At 39.0% G+C, this 21,046-nt stretch overlaps 1 protein-coding gene across 3 annotated transcripts in view; it reads left to right on the top strand.

Annotated features, from left to right (window-relative positions):
- LOC116695584 (pre-B-cell leukemia transcription factor 1) overlaps positions 1-20,835 on the top strand; it is a 63,917-nt gene extending 43,082 nt beyond the window's left edge. The window contains exons 3-9 of one of the 3 annotated variants that reach the window (XM_032525923.1): positions 3,966-4,210; positions 8,155-8,345; positions 10,840-10,975; positions 12,352-12,400; positions 14,457-14,569; positions 15,471-15,560; positions 17,792-20,835. In XM_032525923.1, the coding sequence (XP_032381814.1) occupies positions 3,966-4,210; positions 8,155-8,345; positions 10,840-10,975; positions 12,352-12,400; positions 14,457-14,569; positions 15,471-15,560; positions 17,792-17,884 (917 nt within the window). In that variant the 3' untranslated portion in view covers positions 17,885-20,835. Of the gene's footprint in view, positions 1-3,965; positions 4,211-8,154; positions 8,346-10,839; positions 10,976-12,351; positions 12,512-14,456; positions 14,570-15,470; positions 15,561-17,791 lie in introns of all 3 variants that reach the window. The other 2 variants (XM_032525922.1, XM_032525924.1) reach the window with 2 other exon arrangements.
- The last annotated feature ends 211 nt before the right edge of the window (positions 20,836-21,046 follow it).

The following is a 21,046-nucleotide window of genomic DNA, read 5'->3' as shown; positions in this document are numbered from 1 at the left end:
TCCATGGGGTATTGTGGTGTGCTCTCATTTTAACACCCACTTTAGTCTGGTATTTATGAGGTTGGAATTTTAGAGAAAAACTGCCTCTCCTGAATGGTGAGTGTTCAGGAGCCGGGGAGCGATGGGGGCCTCTGCTGATGTACATTGACTAAAGTGGACAGGCGGGTTTAGAGTTTCTGATGGAGCAGGTTTGAAACAGTCATAACGTGGCTGCAGTTGTTGCAGTGCAGAGGTAAGGTCGGTGTGAAGCTATCCAAGATTTTCCCCTTCAAGCCCATCCATACATTACAGGAGTGATAAAGGAGTCTGCGTAATGAGACAAGATGTTTGTACAGTCCTGCCATCCCAAGAGACCCCCCCCCCTTCCACCCCCATCTACCCTCCTCCTCCAACACTCCTCCCACACTCAATCTACCTCCCGCTGAGACTGTGGCCTGAATCCATGACGTCTTCCACTGGCCAACAGTTGCCACATTTGCATTTCCAGTCTACTTAAAGATAGGGGAGACCGGGGGACTGAGGGACCCCCCTCCTCTTCCTCTGCTAGTAAAGCAGGGCTCCTTGACCCCCTGCCCAGGCCTACCAACCCGGACAGCAGACGGAGGTTAACGCAGCAAGCACTCTCTGTCTCTGAACTAATTAGGTGCTCCCTGCACGTCCCATCTCATTCAGTGACAACGAGACAAATGGTAACGTTTTAAATTGCTATTGACACATTGGCGTAAAGTCACAGAGTCACAGCTCCTGTTGGCACTGTGGCCAAAACCCTGTATTGTAATGCTGGCTGCCGCCATTGAACTTTCGATGTCCACTCTGGGATCAATTTGGAACCAAGCAGCACCACACTCCACACAGGAGAAGGTGTTTTATATTGAAATGAATGGTTCTTAGATGGAGGAGGAAGACTTAGAGCCTGGGTATGTTTTTCAACTCAGAAAATAGGAGGTAGGACTTGAATCTTTTAAGGAATGGCAAGGGAGACCTCTAGTGGAAGGCAGAGGTACTCATCCAGATTAATGTTGATGAATGTCAAGATTACCATTACCACTCACAATTATATAACCCAGAGTATATCCGTACTACTGGAAATAGGTATTTGGCATTTTTGCTTGAAAAATGACCTAAATGATTAATTGATTGTCAAAATAGTTGCAGATAATTTTTCTGTGGATCAAATAATCGATTAAATTAACTAATCGTTTCAGCTTTAATTAAATCAGCCATCCGTTAATATGGGAGGTGGATGACTGGATTTCCAATTTTAGAGAATTAACCATCTGCCTTATAAAGTGGAGGAGGCCGGACCATCCTCATGGAGACCAGAAAGCTTTTTTTATTCAACTATTCAACAGAGCTCCTTCATTGTTGACATTTATATACATATATGTATCACATACCGTGGCTTGAGAAAGTTTACACATACAGTCCCTGACAAAAGTCTTGTCGCTTGTGTACAAATTGACCTGAAGTGCCGCTGAAATATATTTCTAATCAAGATTTATTTACAAGAAATGGCTCATTTTAATCCCAACAGCTTTTGTAATAATGTTTCAGTGCAAAAAGAAACTGTCAAAAAGTATTCTAATATTCACAGCTTGGTAAAGCCCATTGAGTCAATTTTTGCAAAGACATAAGTGTAGTCGCCTTGTCATATTAGCTTCACCTGGGACTAATAATGGATCAATTACGTCTCAGGTGTGTATAAAAACAACCCCAGTACACTAGACATTACACAACTTGCAATAGACCTCTGCAAACATGCCTAAGATTCACCCTGAGACTAAAGTTTTGATTATCAAGAGGCTGAAGACCAGATCCACTGCTGATGTGGCAGACACCCTTAATGTGTCTCAGCGTCAAGTACAGATGATTAAAAAACATTTGAAGACACTGGAGATGGTTTGACAAGCCCAGGTCAGGCAGACTCCGCAAGACAACTGCTCGAGAGGACCGTTTGTTGGCTCGAAAATCCAAGGCCAGCCCATTTTCCACTGCAGCAGAGCTCCACCAGACCTGGTCCCCTGAAGGTCCCTGTGTTAACCAGAACGGTTTGTCGGATTCTGTCTCAAAATGGCCTCCATGGTCGAATCAGTGCAGAGCCAGCACTAACAAAAGACAATTAAAAAACTGTGTGACATTTGCCAAGGCCCACAGCCTGCTAAAAGGATGGACGCTGAGAAGTGGAAGAAAGTAGATTTTTCAGATGAATCTTCTGTTGAATACACCACAGTTGCCGCAAATATTGCAGGAGACCTACTGAGCCCGCATGGATCCAAGATTCACCCAGAAAACAGTGAAGTTGGTGGCGGAAAAATCATGGTTGGGGTTACATCCAGTATGGGGGTGTGCGAGAGATCTGCGGGGGAAGGCAACATCAATAGTCTCAAATCCAAGAATCTTAGCTACCTATATTTCCAACCATAAAAGAGGCCAAATTCTCCAGCAGGATGGTGCTCCATCGCATACTTCCATCTCCACTTCAAAGTTCCTCAAGGCGAAGAATCAAGATGCTCCAGGATTGGCCGGCCCAGTCACCAGACATGAACATCATTGCGATATGTGGGGTAGGATGAAAGAGGAAGCATGGAAGACCAAACCAAAGAATATTGTGAACTTGGGAGCCATGCAAGTCTGCTTTCTAGCTATTCCTGATGACTCATCATACATTGTATGAATCCTTGCCAAACCGCATGGATGCAGTCCTCAAGCTCATGGAAGTCATACAAGTATTAAATTGAATCTACAGCACCACTATTAATTTGCTGACATATTTTAGTGTTTGTAGTAAATTTGTTCAATTTATGTATAGGCGACAAAACTTTTGACCTTTTTGAAATTTGACTTCTGTCTTGTTTAAATAATAAATCTTTTTTAGTGAAACTAATTTATTTCGTGCAATTACATCATTTGGGAGGGTTTTAGCTTTTCATATGAGCATTCTTTACACCAATTGATTAATTAAAAGTCGGTTAATCGCAGGTGTTTCTACAAAATAGATAAGCGACAAGACTTTTGTCAGGGACTGTACTCCTGCTAAAGTTGATTAAAAATATGAACAAAAAAAAAATGCCTTAATGCAAAAAACCTTTTAAGGACACCAGTTTTTTTTTGTGAATGAATAATTTATTGTAAATAAATAATAATTAAATGTCCTTCCTTAAAATACAGGGGGCGTAAATATACACACCTATGTTAAATTCCCACAGAGGCAGGCACATTTTTATTTTTAAAGGCCAGTTATTTCATGGATTCAGGATACTATGCTTCCTGATAAAGTTCCCTTTGGAATTAAAATAGCCCAACATCATCACATACCCTTCACCATACATAGAGATTGGCATGAGGAACTTTCCATAAGGATTAGGGTTAGGGTTAGGGTTATCTCTCAATGAAAATTAAACCAGGTATTAGGCTAACTGAACTAACACCATGCCAAATGTATTGTGAAGGGTATGTGATGATATGGAGTTTCATCATGTTTCAAGTTTCATGGCGCTTAATTTAAATATTTTTGAATTAAGGCATTAAGATCAATTTCCAAAAGATGTTTTTTTATTCCTCTTTTTAATCAACTTTAGCATGGGTGTGTAAACTTTCTCAAGCCAGTGTGTGTGTGTGTGTGTGTGTGTGTGTGTGTGTGTGTGTGTGTGTGTGTGTGTGTGTGTGTGTGTGTGTTTGTACATATATATATATTATTGTTGTTCATTTCTGGAGGAAATTTAGAAATGGAAGTATTTAGCCCCCTCCTTTACTGTCTGCACATTTAACACTACCACTCTCTGCATGTGTGTCTTTCTTTGCTACAACATACTGCATCACTCACACTGAGCTGGTGGATGTGTGGGTGCAGCTCAGCGGTGTCAGCCGTGAAGTCAGGCTCTTCAGCTGACAGCTTGTTACGGTGCATCACGACACTGTAGGTGTGACCTTTATGACTGACCTCTGACCTTTCCTTGTCATTTTAGTGCTCAGTATCCGCGGTGCCCAGGAGGAGGAGCCTCCGGATCCCCAGCTCATGCGCCTGGACAACATGCTGCTGGCAGAGGGCGTATCCGGCCCGGAGAAAGGCGGAGGCTCGGCGGCAGCAGCGGCTGCAGCGGCAGCATCAGGAGGTGTGGGGGCGGACAACTCTGCAGAGCACTCTGACTACAGGGCCAAACTGACTCAGATCAGACAGATCTACCATACAGAGCTGGAGAAGTACGAACAGGTAAGAAAAGCAGACCTGACCGACTGGATAGATCAACACCAGACGTTTCATCAGATCTTCTAATAACAAAAAAACAGCCTATTAAAAGTGTGAGAGAAAGCTGTAACACGGTTTACTATTGTTTTTCTCAGCCTATTTTATCTCACCATTTGAGACTTTTTTTCTACATCTTTTTGTTAGAACCTCCTTGCCATATTTTTCTGAATTGTCAAAAACGTAAACGTAACAACATACCCATGTTGACTGATTTGCTTTGAATTTCCAAAATAAGAGTTGAACACTGATCATACAATTCTGGCCCAACCCTGGTTAGTGGTGTGAAACAGGTATAAGTGGTACTTGCCTTTAACTGAGTACAATTCAAACAATACAACATTAAGACATAGAACATTAGAAACTTGTAAAATAACAGGGCATCATTGATAGATAAACCATGAGGTGCTCTTCGCTAATTGCATCAGTTGCAAGAAAAGGGCACAATGTATGTCCTTGGAGAGTTTAACGTAAAAAAAACTAATTAGGGGTGTATGAGAACATTTTGAAACCATTTGCCCAATATATATCTAAGAAAATGAGACATAGGGGAGCTTCTACAGAGGGAAAATTTGGGACAGGAGATCTAAAATTAAATAAGTGGTGAACCTCAGAAGGGGAAAGGACTGGAGCATGTCTTGGAGGGTAATAGCAAAGGTACAATTCTTGTTTGTTTTTGTATTTGTGCGTATTGTTGCTTTGTTGGAAGTGACATTGTACTGTGCATATGATACAGTCATGTGTTTTTTGGGCTTTTGTAATACGGCAGGGAGAGAGATTTTGTTGTGGGATAGGACAGGAGGGTCCTTGTTAATAATTGTATTATTGTTGTACTAAAAAAATAATAAGCATCAATTGATAGTGAGGAAGACTAAATAAAATTAAAATAAAGTTAAGAGTAGACTTACCTTGATGGACAGTCCCTTGAATTCATAAGTGGATTTTACTGCATCACTTGGTCTATATGGTTAACCGTTAGGGCATACGTGTGGATGCATGCTTTGAAATGAAAGCCATGTATTTACAGCTGAAACAGTTATTCAGTTAGTCGATCAACAGCAGTGCAGCTGCTAGCCATTTTGGTGCCTAAGCATAATTTCTTTATGCTTTGCTTTACTTTATTTTGTAAACACGCTATGTAGAACAGCTAAAACACTCACATTCAAGTATTGAAAAGTGCATAATATTAACAAAATTATTAGATTTTTGCTGGATATCTGTCCCTAAACCTTTGGTTGAGGGTGGTTGATCAGGGCTTGGTACTGTTGCTCAGTCTACAGAGCTGCTGGCTGGCTGGGGTTGATGTGTGCCTCAACTGCTTGTAGATGTTTGCTGGTCATCTGTATCTTCCTCTTGGCCACGTGATCCTTTTTGTACATATCTCAGAATTGACCCTGCATTATTTTAGAAATACGATTAAAAAGGATCAGTATAGAAATCTTATGCGGAAAAAATATAAACATTTAAAACTGAAAGCCTGCATTATTTATAAACTATTTGATGAATAAATATAATCAAATCAAATATAAAAGCATAATAGAATGATTTGCAATATTGCACACAAGTCAACAACAATGTTTGATATATCATTCATAATGACATTTTATATTTATATCTTACCTACAGGATACATTTCTGAATCTTAAACATTATTTTACCATTTAATTGAATACATCATTTTGTCTACTACAAAATGTTTTTTCTATTTTACCAGAAGATGTCGTCCATGCCTTTGCATCCTGACATACTGTAAATGCAATCAAAACGCCAGTTCATTTTGTCATGTAGCTTTCACATTCAGATGTAGCTAAGCTTGCTGTGGCAGTAACACTAAGAGTCTGAGTTCTTCAGACTTCACATCATCAGGAGCCATTTTCTGTCTGTGAGAGACTGTAGCCGACATTCTGCTGAATTCTACTGAATGACAATCTTAAAGATGGTCGTGGGTTTATTATGCATTGCAAATGCCAAAATATGCGTTCTCAAATGACACAGAGCTTAGTAAACTTTGTTAAATGCTATTAAGACTATTAATCGCACGCTACACAGTAATAAATGGTCTCAAGCAAGAGGAATTGTTAGCCTACCTTGTGCACTGACTGCTAAGTGTTACTGACAAAGTATTGACCACTGTCACTTCAAAATAAACCATAATCTACTGCGCAATACCTAAATTAAAGTAACAGCTAGCTGGTGTCAGTTACTTGTAAAATGCATAAATAATGTTTAACAGTAAAATCTCAATTTGGCTTGCACCCAAGTTATAACATATTTGAGTTAGCTAACAATAGCAATAACGTCAGCTAGTTCGAGGTCTATGCATAGGCTAACCATTACATGAGCAGAAAATTTCCTGCATGGGAGCTTGGAAGTTGAGTTTGTTTGGGGGGGCGTTACTTTCTTGAGCAATTAAATATATTTCTAGTTCAGCCTGTTTTGGAATACATATGCCTAAAAAAGTGCAGCGGCACAAGATCAACGGCAATCAGCAAATATTTTGATAATCAATTAAAATGCTCATCTTCATATATATGCTCATTTCAGGTTAAGAACTGTATTTAGAGGTTAAATCATTTTTCAAAAAACACGATTTTTTTTGTTGTATTGTGCATTGCTGCAGCTCCTCTTTTCACCCTGTGTGTTGAGCTCTCCGTTTTATCAAACTTCTGTTTCATCTTTGTTAGGAGTTGCACAAGCGGAGTAGCTAGGTAAGGACTACTAGCCAGTGAGAAGCAGAGTATGAGGGTGTGCCATGCTAGCAGCTAGGTGAGCATTATAACGTGTGTTACAAAGGGACGCACTTTTGTCTTGGAAGTAAAAGCTGGACTACAATAAAGCAGTTTGGAGCAGTTTGTGAACAGTGATTTCTGTTGGTGATGGTATGTCTCTTTGGGCTTTTTTTACTTTGTAAACCTATAACATGCACAAAAAATATATAACACAATAAAGGAAAGGGAAACAGCCAAAACGCATAATATGAGTACTTTAAGTAATTTTTCAAATAAAAACACAGGCATTTGATGAGGTCCCTTTGGCACTTTGGTATTGTCATTTTTCACAACTTTCACCGACACTTTGGCAAATGTTTTCCAATACTTTTTTTGCTCTGTACACCCTCTGGTAAACAAAAGATGCAGTCATAACACATAAAATACAAAGTCAGTAAATGTCTGTGTTAAACATACATTTTACAGAGTCTTCATATAATTTCTTCCGACTTTTCATTTGCTCTTTTTAATAAAGGCTTTTACTCTTTACCGAGGCAGGATCAACCTTAAATCATGTGGCAACCATTGTAGATTCAAGTAGTTCCTCAATAAATATCGGTCTCAGTAAGAATTACCTTCTTCCTAGATTGTGTTTACAGCCTAGAATAGTCCAGCATTAGTAGTATGTTGAGGGTCTCTGTGTGTATCGCAAGTAAAATCTTGAACAGCTGTTCTTAAGGGGGGATTATTTCTTCTCATTGCCTTGATAACCGATGCATTCATTACAATAGCATACCTTTCAATTTAATGTTAGATCCAGACAGAGCCTGATACAGCTAAATCCAGAGAAAGACCAACAGTAGAAGAAGAAATAAAGAAGAGGAGACAGTAAGAGACGCACAGTCGGAGTGTGATATTGTGGCAGATTCACGCGTCACTCAGGGGGGATGAATGAAACGTTGTGCCATGTTTGTCTCTCAGGGTGGCTATGCTGTGAAAGTTTGTGTCTGAGAAGGGAGCAGCTGTCATTGGTTCCCCTAATACACTGCCATCACCACTTGTGTTAAATATGAAATCTATCAGTGCCTATGTTCCTCCTTGGTGGTGAATTTAATATAGCCACACTGACAAATTAAAGACTTATTCAGAGTTTTTGTGTGTGTGTGTGTGTGTGTGTGTGTGTGTGTGTGTGTGTCCTCACAGGCATGTAACGAGTTCACCACCCATGTGATGAACCTGTTGCGTGAGCAGTCACGCACGCGGCCAATTTCGCCCAAAGAGATTGAACGTATGGTGAACATTATCCACCGCAAGTTCAGCTCCATCCAGATGCAACTGAAGCAAAGCACCTGCGAGGCTGTCATGATCCTGCGTTCCCGCTTCCTTGATGCCAGGTGTGTATCTTTGTATACAATACGTGTGTGCACATTTCCATACACACCACGCTCCATGCTGCAAATAACCTCCCAACTTAACAACAATGCAAATCATTGTGTGCTTCCTGCTCAGCCTGATATCCATATGAATAGCTGATGTAGGAGGCCTATCATGCAATAAACATGCTGTAAGACATGCTATTTTGATGCTTACCACACACACTGGGCTGGTTTGCATGTATGGTTGCTACTTAGACCAGCATACCCAGCAACACCGGCCAATAAGAGTTTTCCTGCGTACTCCATGACGCTAACTGTTTCCCTTTTTTAATGTAATCGCTTGTTCCCTTGGATGCGTGCTTTGGATTTGCATACATTTTTCCAAGGATAAATGTCACTCAAAGTCTTAGTTGGAGGCATAACATTTAAATGAGGCATGTGCTCCCTTACAAAGCTCCCTATCTATTCTCTTGCAAATGATTGTGGTGGTGTAGAGGGGAAGGGGAAGGAAAGCTTTCACTGGTTGAGAGGCACTGCCATGCTCGGCACCGCTGATTAATCTACTGGCTGCTGGAGCTCACGCTGTGCACATTTACATATTCTCAAGCAGGCTTCAGAGTACAGGACAGAGATTTTAGCACAAATCTCCACACCGGTGGATACATGCATAGAGATTTTACGGGGTTTCCCTGCAGCTTATGTTAAGCCCTCTTTAGATGTGGCACATGCAGACATGACCTGATAGGTGCTGGAGATAGAGGGTCAGTCAACTAATGGGCATCAGCATGTGATATCTGTCTGCTTTTGTGTGTGTTTGTGTGTGTGTGTGTGTGTGTGTGTGTGTGAGTGGGGTGGGGTTATTTCATGTTTGATCAATGCAGCCTGGTGTGCTGCCATGTTTTTTAGTATGCTGGGATACTAAGATACTAGACACAGTTATTCCTTCTCTTTGAAGTTGAAAACAATACTGTTTTGATGCTTGCTTTAAAGCTGCTCTAATAAATATGCTAATATTAACAATGGATCTAATTACATGTGTGATATTCACTGATTGTGATGAACTCAATTGATGAATAATCACCTAACTGCAACTGAGTTAGCTGTGTACAAAACTTTTTAGGATCTTTCAGCTCAATGTTTTGGTTTTACAGGCCCAACTTTACTGTTTTGGTTCAGTCTCACAGCTCTCATCAGCCTTGTTCCCATCCACAGCGGGCAGCTGTTTTCAGCAAAAAGCTCTGATAAACCCACTGTACACTACCTGTCCAACACCAAACAGCAGGAAGATACAGTTAGCAACTAGTTGGGGAACATAGTGGAGCATTTGGGGGTTAATGAGGTAGACAGTTCCCTCAGTGAATGTTGTACTTTAATCAAGTGGCCAGAAACACATTTTCAAATGTTGTCATATGTCTGCCGAATGTGTAAATAAACAATGTTGCGCAAACATGCACAAAAACTTCATATGTCAATAATTTGTTTACAGCTTGTGCTGTCCTAAAGTGTCTAAAATAGGTTTGCGGGCCAAAATAATTTGAAGTAATATATATATAAAACCCATTTTGTTCAACAAAAGAAGCTCAATTATGGATTATTGATCAGGTTATTAATAATTGATAACTATTGATTATGTTGGCTAACCTCAAACCACAAGGTTCAAGAACTTAAAATGCCTAAAACATATCTCTTAATCTAAAAGTAGCTTAATTAATAATTAACTATCTGTGTTGTTTTCATCATTTATTAAATGTTTACCCAGTACATTCTTTGCAATGATACTTGATTATCTAATTGGCTCATATTGTTATTAAAGTCTTTTTTTCAAATTTGACTTAAAGACTAGTAATTATTTACATTTTTGAACAACTAATAGATTTTGAGTAGATCATACTGGCTTCCTATGGAGTATTTTGCCAAGGCCAATTCTTTTAGGAAAGCCGTTCTGGGCGAAATTGTTCTTCTTGTGTCCGAACAAAATGTGTCTGAAATTGCAGCTAAATTGAAAGTTTCTAGTAGTTTTCAAAAAGTAATACTTATCCAACATAAGACCTGGTAGACCTAAAGAGACCACATTATTAGAAGACCAACTAGTCACAAATTGCCTAGTCTTTGCAAGACCCATTTCTTTTTTGGCATGTTAAGTTAGTTTGCAAGCTTGGAGGTTGTTGTTGTTGTCTCCCGTAGGGGAGGGGTAGGCTAGGACAAGCTTTGCTTGTGAGGCTTATCCTGGCAATGTACTTGCGTTGATCCAGACTCCTATCAAGCTTACATCTTGAACGGTAGGTTTACGTTAGTACAAAATAGAGTGTAGATGATACTCTATTCTTAAAAGGCATTTTTATCATTTCTGGTTAAAATTAAGTTTAGAGACTTTAGTGACTCTTAGCAGTAGTATCAAAAAAGACAGCAACAGTGTTTGAAAGCAATGCACATCGTGATCGATTCCATAATGTTGTGATTAACGTAAACTGGTTTGTATTTCTGTTTTAACTTCCTTATGTTCTTTCTGCAGACGGAAAAGACGAAACTTCAACAAGCAGGCAACAGAGATCCTGAACGAGTATTTTTACTCACACCTCAGTAACCCCTACCCCAGCGAGGAGGCTAAAGAAGAGTTGGCAAAGAAGTGTGCCATCACAGTTGCCCAGGTACACCACAGATCAGAGCATTCCAAACTACACCACCTGTAGGAAAACTACTGTACATAGAAGAGTGAGACAAACACAATTTATAATATGAATCAACTGTGAGCATCTTGACAAGTAACCTAATAATAAGTTTTCTGACTGTCATGAGTACAGACAGCTCCTCTAATCTTTCAGCAGTACCTTTCATTGAGACAACAAATGATTTAAAGTATAAATATGCCATGTCATGAGTTTGTTGTCTTGTAACTCAAACCAGACAAATCTATTTTTGACTAATGACTCTTTGTACCTACCTCTATTGAAGTAGCGCAAGCTAAGGACAACACTGCTGTCATAGTTCTTATATAATCGTATATTTTTCTTATAAGAGACAAAATATACAAAATCCAGAGTGGGTAAAAGTACTTATGTAATCTGTGACACAATGAATTTAGTTTTACAAACTTATTTTATTTATTTTATTGATGTGATTATAAAATGTATGTTTTTTGCTACTCATCAAACCCAGTCAAAACATTTGACAAAACTATTAATTCAGTAATTTAAGACCTTTTTCTGAAAATTAGCACTGAAGTAATTTACAGCATGTAAAGTACAATGATGATTTATTATAAATCTTACAGTAACTGGCCAAACATCTAAAGATACTTGTAATGTTTGTGCCAATGCTGCTGGCAAGCAAGAGTCAAATATTTAGGCACCTTATTTTTTCATCTTTGCATTCTAGCACTCAAGTTGTTTCAAATCTGTGAGAATTGATAATAAGGAAAGCAACACCAAGGTAAACAGCAGTTTCTGTTTGGGATCCATCATTTGGGAATGGATTGTTTTCTCAATTGGTTTCATTAATTTCTAGCAAATGATTTGAAGATGCATTCGGACCTGATTGTGGAAGCTGTCCAGCGGCGGAATGATTTGTAGAATTTCCGTTTCTTGGCCATATTAAAGGAGAATGTTTACCTACCCTGTGTATTGGAAACTTTGCAGGATTGATTTGGTTTTCATTTTAATGTTGTTTATCATTAGCGCTGGGATTACCCCCCTCGCTTCATCTGGGAGTCCATTAGCAGTAATGGGTGTTAGCGGATGTTGACTGATTGGTGCTTGCGTGAGTTCTGATGATAGCTGCAGTCATGGTGACATAATGAGACTGTTATTGGCAATCATTCCATTCTGGCACTAATGTGGATTCACAGCACCAGTCTATGTAGTCCCTACCTTTGACAAAAGCTCTCTGCAGTGTAACACATGCCATTAAGGCAATGCAAGCTAAAGACTACCCTAATATCTCTGAATGCTTGCACTTAAATGTGGAGAGGCTCTGGATGTTAAGATGTCGTGAGCATTAAACTACATTCTCTTGTTTGTCTGCTCAGGTTTCCAACTGGTTTGGGAATAAAAGAATCAGATACAAGAAAAACATTGGTAAGTTCCAGGAAGAAGCCAACATGTACGCTGCGAGAACTGCCGTGAATGCGGCTAATGCATCCTCACATGGAAGCCAAGCAAATTCACCCTCAACTCCAAACTCTGCAGGTGAGACAGGAAGTCCCTGGCTCTGCTCAGCTAGTAGACATGTACCTCCTCTCTGTGCATTACTACAACTAAACAACTATTGCAGGAAATTAGACTTAGGCTATTTAAATGCTGGTGCTGGTGATTTGTAACAAATGAAAGAATTAGGACTAACAAAAAGGCAGTTCTTGTACAAGGGACATGTCTATCACATGGTAATGCACCATTATTATATTGAACAGGTTATATGTTTCACCTTAACAAGAGCAAGTCCCCCTGTAGAGCAAAGCTGTGTCAGAGATAAGCCAACCTGAGCCCCATGCCTCTACTTATGCTTACTGTCCTTTTGTCTTCATCTCAATTAACCATATGCTTCATGCTATTTAACTTTGTATTTATTATGTTCTGTTGTACTGACATACAAAGGATTAGTCGGGTGATATTCTATACCAATAACAATATAACAATTAAACTAAGTAATAAACCTGACAAGCTATTCTTTTTAAATTCACAACTAGGGGTGAGCTATATATGAAATATACTTGATGTATCGCAGCTTGTTCTACGTAGGATGAAGTAAATTACTACGATATGGTATACTAGCCATGTTTCCATAAAAATCATGATGCTGCTGTCCATAATCCATTCATGAGTGGTGATCTGTTGATCGCAGTTCATCCATTTAGTTCTCTAGAGACAACTGACAAGGAACATGTTGGGTAGTGATAGCAGATAAAGAGTAAGCTTTAGCCTAGCCCTTAGCCCGACTCTACTTTCCCATCTGTGTTCACTATAAATATTGCAATATTATTTATTGGCCAATTTGCCCAGCCCTATTCACAACGTTACCCATGTGTTGAAAGAAAAAAATATGTTTCCCTTAAAACCTAATTAAGAATGCAATTTAGATGTATTTGTTTGGGAATTAATTTTTAGGAGACAGGGTGCTTTACCATGAGCATGGCCACTGTATTCTTTATTGAGTCAATATTGTAAATACCAATTATATGTAATAGTTAATCAAATATGCACAATTTTCTTTTGTTTAAGTGCAAAAAAACTACAGCAACACACTGTTTTAGGAAATTACTAAATCTTTTAAAAAACTTATTTATGAAAAACATTTATGATCCAAGATTTTCATCTTCAATAGAAACAAACAGGATTGGTGCTGTATACCACTGATAGGGTAGCAAAGTCGGAATTTACTTAAATTAATTATTAACTTAATTTTGGTCTTTTTAGGAGACTTGTTGACAATAAAAAAAAGAATATTGATAGCCTTATCTTTTAAAGCTACAGTTTATTATTTTGAGAAACGTACCGTGTTAGCAGGAGTCAGAACAGGAAACATGTTGAGCCTAGCATAGAAGTCTGGGAAGCTGATGCAAGCAACTAACTTAGGTCTATAAAAGGTGAATACATATACTCTTAAACTACTTCAAATCTGTCGTATTCTAATTAACCATGTAGTCACCAAATAAATTCAAAAGTCCCATGAGTTTGTCGGAAGGTTCATTTTGGTACATTGGACAGAGCTAAGCTAACAACCCCAAGTGTTTGCACTAAGCTAAGCTAAACGCATCCTGAGACTTCTTCTGTAGATGACTCTGAAATAAAATTATATTGATCATTTGGACTACTTTTTAAATTTTTTATTTTCAATTCTTACTAACCTATAACCTCTTATGAGCACTAATGTAAACATTACTTGCTTATTCATATGTTTGGAGGTAAAGGCTTATACTAATTTGGACACAAACTTCGGGTTACAGCTGTATCTCTTCTGTCCTGTGTGTCCATTAGTTTCCTCTATGGCTCCATTCCTTGCATTTAACAGAGCCTGACTGGCTGCTAGCTAACCTCTGCATGCTGCTCATCCAGGCTGCTGCCTGGACTCGCTAACTTGCTTTCCCTGCTTGCACTCTGTCTCTCTGTGATGCGACTGCTCCCTCTCTCCTTTCAGGTTCTGCTGGCTCTTTTAACATGTCAAACTCCGGGGACTTGTTCATGAGTGTGCAGTCTCTCAATGGGGACTCGTACCAGGGGGCTCAGGTGGGAGCCAACGTGCAGTCACAGGTAGGGCCGAGAGCTGCACAGCAGACAGGGGCAGACCCACCTCACTTCCCAATAGACATTTTGACATGTCAGGCACAGGTGTAACTATTATCATTAATAAGACTAATGTCATATCCAAATATTGTAATGACTTAACTAGAAATAGCTAGTTATAAAGGTGATATACATGTTTCTTTAGCATTTGGTTTTACTTGTTAACAAACTGCTACAAATCTAACACATAGATCAAATGTAGCCTACTTACTGAATATGGCGTAACTTCAAGGCCAGCAATGGTGATAACCATCTTGGAACAGTGCGTGAGCAATCCCAACTCGGAATAATGGCAGCTTTTCTTGTTTTCTTCCATTCTAACATTGCGAGAATGCAGAATTTTACTTAACATTTCATTTTGCTCTGTGAAAATATTTTGCTAACTTAAATATTTTACGCCTTGCATGCATGAAAGCCCTCTTGTATGTTTTACTCTGGTCATGCATAGCACATTGCAGTACTTGTACATTTACAAAGGGGAACTAACCCAACAGTTTACAGTTTACTTGGACCTAAATGGAACAAAGCCATAATTAATGTTATTATTTATACCTAGTGTTCATGCTATGGCAAGTTTAAATTTCTGTTGTAAAAAATGACCACATTTGTACTGGCTCCAATATAGAGCTTCTTCACAGTTCCAAGGACAGAATATTTTGAATAGGTTTTATTTAAACAAACAAAAAGATTTTTTTTTTAACCTAAATTTCCTTTAGGTTTGATTGGACCTAATTGTCTCCAAGGATATACTTGCAGCAGTGTACTCTTGTTGTCTCTTTCATCATCTTGTCATCCCTTGCTCTTTTCTCTTGTGCTTACACTGAGTGGACTCTGACCTTGCTATGTTTGTTGTTTTGGAATGTTTCAGGTGGATACCCTTCGCCATGTTATCAGTCAGACAGGAGGATACAGTGAAGGACTCACAGCCAACCAGATGTACAGTCCGCAGGGCATCAATGTAAGGATTTTTTTTTTTTTCTCTCCCCACCAATTATTTCAAAGCCATAGGGCTCAGAATGCCACTCAGTAGGACTTGTCTCTATTCCATGGTTACCTAGTTGATTGCTTCCGTATCGCTTGCGCCACGGGCAGCACGCTGCCCAACGTACACAGGCGTGTGGTCAGCCACACACATGCAGAGCTGCCGTCTGAGCCTGTCATGTTGGATCAGGTATGGTGTAGCACCTGCAGCCACGTACAGTCAGCCGTGAGCGAACTGCACAAACAGGTGACACCTCCTGCACTGGACTTCATATCCCTTAAACCACCTGACTTGTGATTAGCAGCCCCAGAGCCAGAAGCTCCCATAAAATCTTCTTAAGACAACGGCGCTGTCTTGCTAAAAATAAAACACTACGCCACTGGAAACAACTCCTCATGTGCCATAGGGGTGTGTTCCCCTCATGTTTGTCTTATTTTGCAGCAGAGTTCAGGGTAGAAGTGGGGGTTGTGAAGAAGGGGTTGGGGGTTTGCTTGCTGGCGGCTGCAAAGAGTAGGGAAATTCACAGCGACAAGCTGTGTCGTAAAGGGGAAAATCGATAAGACAGACACAAGGAGAGCAGAGTGTGGACTTGGGACAGCAATCCAAGCGCATTGCTCAGATCATGTTCCTGCCACACTAATGGCCCTGACAGCGAGCCGCGCTGAGAGGACGAGGACGGTCACAGCCGCGGCTGGGTTCCTCCACTGTCGTTGTCGTGCCTCAGTGGCCATATGATAATCAGATGAAATGTCTCCCATATAAAAACATGTATGTTTATTCAAATAGGCTTGCTGGCTGCTTCGAGTGCATCCCACAGCCAGCTGTGCTAACCCTGCGAGGCTGCTAATGTATTCAGGCCCTGTTCTTTTTCAGTCCTTTGACCTCAAAAATATGGTTCTCCTTGGACGCCTGCTTGCTCTACCACATCTTACACTGCCACAGTATGCTGTTATTCATTTTTAAACCATATAAAGAAGTCCTGCAATGCATAATGTAAGAGCGGGATATCTGTCTGCCAGGCTGTTTGCCTGTGATTTATGTAGTTAAGGCAAGTTAACAAATTTTGACTCTCCACTCGCCACTCGCCTGTAAATATGAGCTCCTCGGTTTTGTTTGATAAAAACAATTTTTCTAAGTGGTAGTCTCTGTCAAAGTTGTTAATGTTGTACGGTGAACGCTATATGTCATCAAGTTCTCAAGCTTTTCTGGCCTGTTTAAGGTCCCAAAATTTAGAGCACAGATGGGCTCCAAATAAATTATACTATAGAAATTATAAATTTTAAAGGGTTTATTTCACCTTTGTTTTTTACAACATAAAATATATATATATACGTATGTATATATCTAAAAATGCCAGTACATAGCCCTCGAAGTCTCCTACATGTTGGGTCTCAACATCGGACCAGAGAAATTCTGTTGTATATGTGTTGTTTATTAGATACAGATACATATAGAGTTAAAGGAAATATCTTATCTGAAATTTAAAAAAATATTGGATGATTACAACTGTAATTAGCCTACAATTTTGAAACAGGCAAAGAGCCATCCAAGTCAGACATTCTACAATCTGACCCCTCTACTTTTGATTACTGCCATCTGAAATAACAGGCTTTGAAATGAAAGGCTGTCGAGGACCATTTCCAGTTTTTCTGACGGCTTTAAACTTACTATTAATATCCGAAATGCTCTTTCACAGGCCTGTCTCTGGTAGTGGATAGGCCCATCATAGCTCTTATTGTATGTTACTTCCTGCTGTCAGCATCATAATTAGTGCATATGATGTTGATTATACTTGTTTTTTGACTGAAGCTGTACAGGATTTTGTCTTTGAACAAAACATTTCTGTGTATTTTTTTTCATTATATAGATTTGAGTGTGCGGGGAGAGAAACTGTAGTTCACTCTATTTCTGCTTGGGCGAAAACATGATTTTCTATTTGTTATGTCAGTCTTATTTGGAAATAGTAGCTGTAATTTAAGATTTTTTCTTCAATCCAGGGGGCAATTTGGCTTAAGGCTATATGTGACTGTGTGGTAGCTGAAAATATCCCAGAATTCCATGTTGTGCTCATACACTACCTTGCCCTCAGGCCTTTAATTTGTTGTACCTCACTGTGTTTGACCTAGCTGCATTGAGTAATGAATATGAAAGTAACACCCCCCCCCCCCCCCCCCCCCCCCAACTGTTTCTTTCCTTTTTTCTCTCAGGCAAACGGTGGCTGGCAGGATGCTCCGACCCCCTCATCAGTGACTTCGCCCACAGAAGGACCCGGAAGCGTTCACTCTGACACCTCCAACTGATCCTCAACCCCCCGTCACTCCTCGGTCCTCTGCTTCCAACTTCTTCCACCACTGCACGCCCAACCACATTTCCCAAAACCCCACGTGACCTACTGTATGTAGTCACATGGCAGGACACAGTTGGGATGAGGGATGACATTTACGGACAAATACTTAACTTTTCCTATCTGGACTACTGCAGCACCGTTAGCAGCCTGCATAAGGGACTCACATCCACACTTTGTACAGTTTCCACTCAATGTCCATGTTGCCTCTTTGTATTTCTCTTACATTATATATTCACTCAGTAGGCACACAGTTAGCAGCATAATGCCCCAAGTCTTGTAAATTTAAATGCTTCCACACTACCTCTATTCGACATAACAACAGAGAAAACAGAATTTCAAATGCTTCGGTTTTACAATTTTTTATAATTATTGGAATTTCATTGTACAACACATCATGCCCTGTCGTAAGACCTCTGTGTTCACACATTATGTCTATCTATAGTGCCAAAGTTCAACCCTGGAGGTGAATTTTGATAATGTTTTTTTATGTAATGTCCTTCTATTTTTAATGCCATACATTGTAAAGTATTATTATGTTAGTCCATTCATATTAGTCAGTTAATATTCAAGTAGTCAGCCTCGATATATAAAATTTTGATTCAGAACTTCTACAACGACATACAAGGCATTATATATTTTATTATGCAGTACAGTAATGCAAAAAAATTCACAGTTTCTACGCAAGCAAGAGTTCATCTTCAGAACAATTGACCTGAAACACTAAATCAATGACAACATTAGCCGCAATTATGGCACGTCAATATGTATTAAAGCACAATAACACTTAATGATTGAACTCAAAAGCTAACATTTGTAAATGTTGAAGAAAAAACAATTTCATGATTTTACAACTATAGGAGTCATATAAGAAAGAGAGTGTACATGATCAGACATATGTGTCAGTCAGTGTGTCAGTGAGATCAGTAAAGCCAAATACTGCTGATAACTAAATCCAAAAGAAAAATTGTAATTCAGATTTTTAGGTACCATGTTGTTGGGAACACATTGCATGTATTTTCTCTGAAATTCCGTTTCTTTCGCGGAATTATATTTGTGTGATAATCCTGAGAGTGTGACGGGACATTTTGAGCACAGATTACAGAGAATTATAAATTAGATGCTTAAATTAAATAATTCTTCAGATGATAAGAATTTTCTTTTTTTCCTTTTATATACTTGGTGTGGAGGCAAAACAATATTGTGTGTGCTTAAAATGTCCCATTGAATGCTTGGGATTGTAACATAATATAATTCTATATACAGTCAGTGCTGAAAGAAACTTTACTTATCCCTTAACTCCTGTTCTCTGATAACATTAGGCAGAATCTTTGAAAGAGAACCAGTGTTTGAATTCTCAGTATTCAAGAGTCCCATCACTTCTTTTTTTTAAATAAATAAAAACATCACGTCCATCAACACAAACCAATCCAAAATGGAAAATTAAATCTGTGACCTTTGTTGTATGTACAGTATAGTATGTGGTCCAACATGTATACATGATTAGAATAGTCCTCATGAGATATCAGCATTTACATACTTTGATACCAAAAAAATGCAGATTTGTATCCTCTACATTGGGATCAGCTTTATTGACATTTTCTTTTTCCTCTTCTTGTAGGATTTTATTATCTACGGTACTAGTGAGCATCTGATAATGCTCTAGTACTCTGTATTCAAAACCAAAAAATGCAGTTGGAATACAGTAATGTTTATATAAATTTGAACGGAAATGAATACCCTGATGGCACACAAATCCAGATATTATCTGGATATATTTTTGTCTCCATTTTGTGAATAACTGTAACGGATATTATTTTGCCTTGCTACAGGGCTGTTTCTTTTGTATGCTATGCCATTATATGTGAATTACCCCAAGAATGCTCTATATACAGTCAGTAGATATGCACATTTACTCTTTTTTTGCATCTTTGAATTTACACTGTAGCCATTTTAACGCAGCCTGATGAGTTCCTGTTGGATTTAAGGTGAAGTCCTTGTTATTTTGTGCTCAAACGATCGAAACTAGCCTGTCTCCAAGATGGCTACTGTCTGAATGAAGGTGAGGTGAAAAGTTAGTGTGAACATTACCTCTGGCATTGTTTTCAGCTTAACTGAACCCTTATAGAAAACAAAATTTGGTCCTGAAATACCAATCAGTCACAATACAGCCTGAAAACCACAGGATTTTTTAACAGTTATCAGTGTGTTTGTATTTATTACACATGTATGAAATCATGGTTGTTTCAGAGCTATTGTCTCGAGGTCAACCGCGGCATGATTAAACCGAACAAACTAATTTGAATTATTCAGAGCGGCTCCTCCTCGACTTACCTGTTCAGTATTACAGTCTAGGGGCTGAGCACCATTGTGATACATCCTGCCTCAGTCGTGTCTTCTGAAGTCATTGGAGTGAATTGACAACACCGGCCATGCAAGGCAAACACAAGGATTGTTTTTGCACCCCTTAAAAAACAGCTTAACCCTACTTTTTACATTGCCTGTCAAATATTATCGAAGCTTCATGTAATGATGCTTTTTAGTTTTTGAATCTAAAAGGAAAAGAGACATGAAAAGAAAAATGAACGATTTGTAAAACATAAAATGTTTTATTTGTTGCATGTCTTTTTTTCTCAATAAAATAACGTACTGCAGTGTTTTGAATGTTGATTTCTTTTTTATAAGGATTTCAGAGTGAAATTGTAAAGCCTTTTTCTTGACAGGTTTTAACTTTTAAGGTCTCTGCGTATGTAAAAAGGTATTGAATGAAAAAACTATTGTCTTTTTAATTCAAATTCAGAACCTGTTTTCTGTGGAGAAAAATAGCTGAAAGGTGTAGGTTTTATGGTCTCTTAATTTGTACTGGCAATGCGGATCCCAAATAAATGGTTTCTTTTGTTGCATAAATTGCAGTTTTGTCATTTTTCATGTCAAGTTCCATGTGCTTTTATTACGTTTTACACAAATGTACCGCTGAATTTCATCTCAAACTTGCATGTGGTTTCTCCTCCAGGCTTTTGTAACAGGGTCAGGGTCAGGAGTCACTGTAGGATACAAGTTTACACGTTGTAGACTTGTCAGTCCAACACCTCTGGATAACATTGCACGTCTCACTTCC

Source organism: Etheostoma spectabile, chromosome 9 (assembly GCF_008692095.1).
Source record: "Etheostoma spectabile isolate EspeVRDwgs_2016 chromosome 9, UIUC_Espe_1.0, whole genome shotgun sequence".
In the NCBI taxonomy this organism is placed as follows: Eukaryota; Metazoa; Chordata; class Actinopteri; order Perciformes; family Percidae; genus Etheostoma; species Etheostoma spectabile.
The sequence above is the reverse complement of the archived record's forward strand: the minus strand, read 5'-3'. Positions and strand labels throughout refer to the sequence as shown.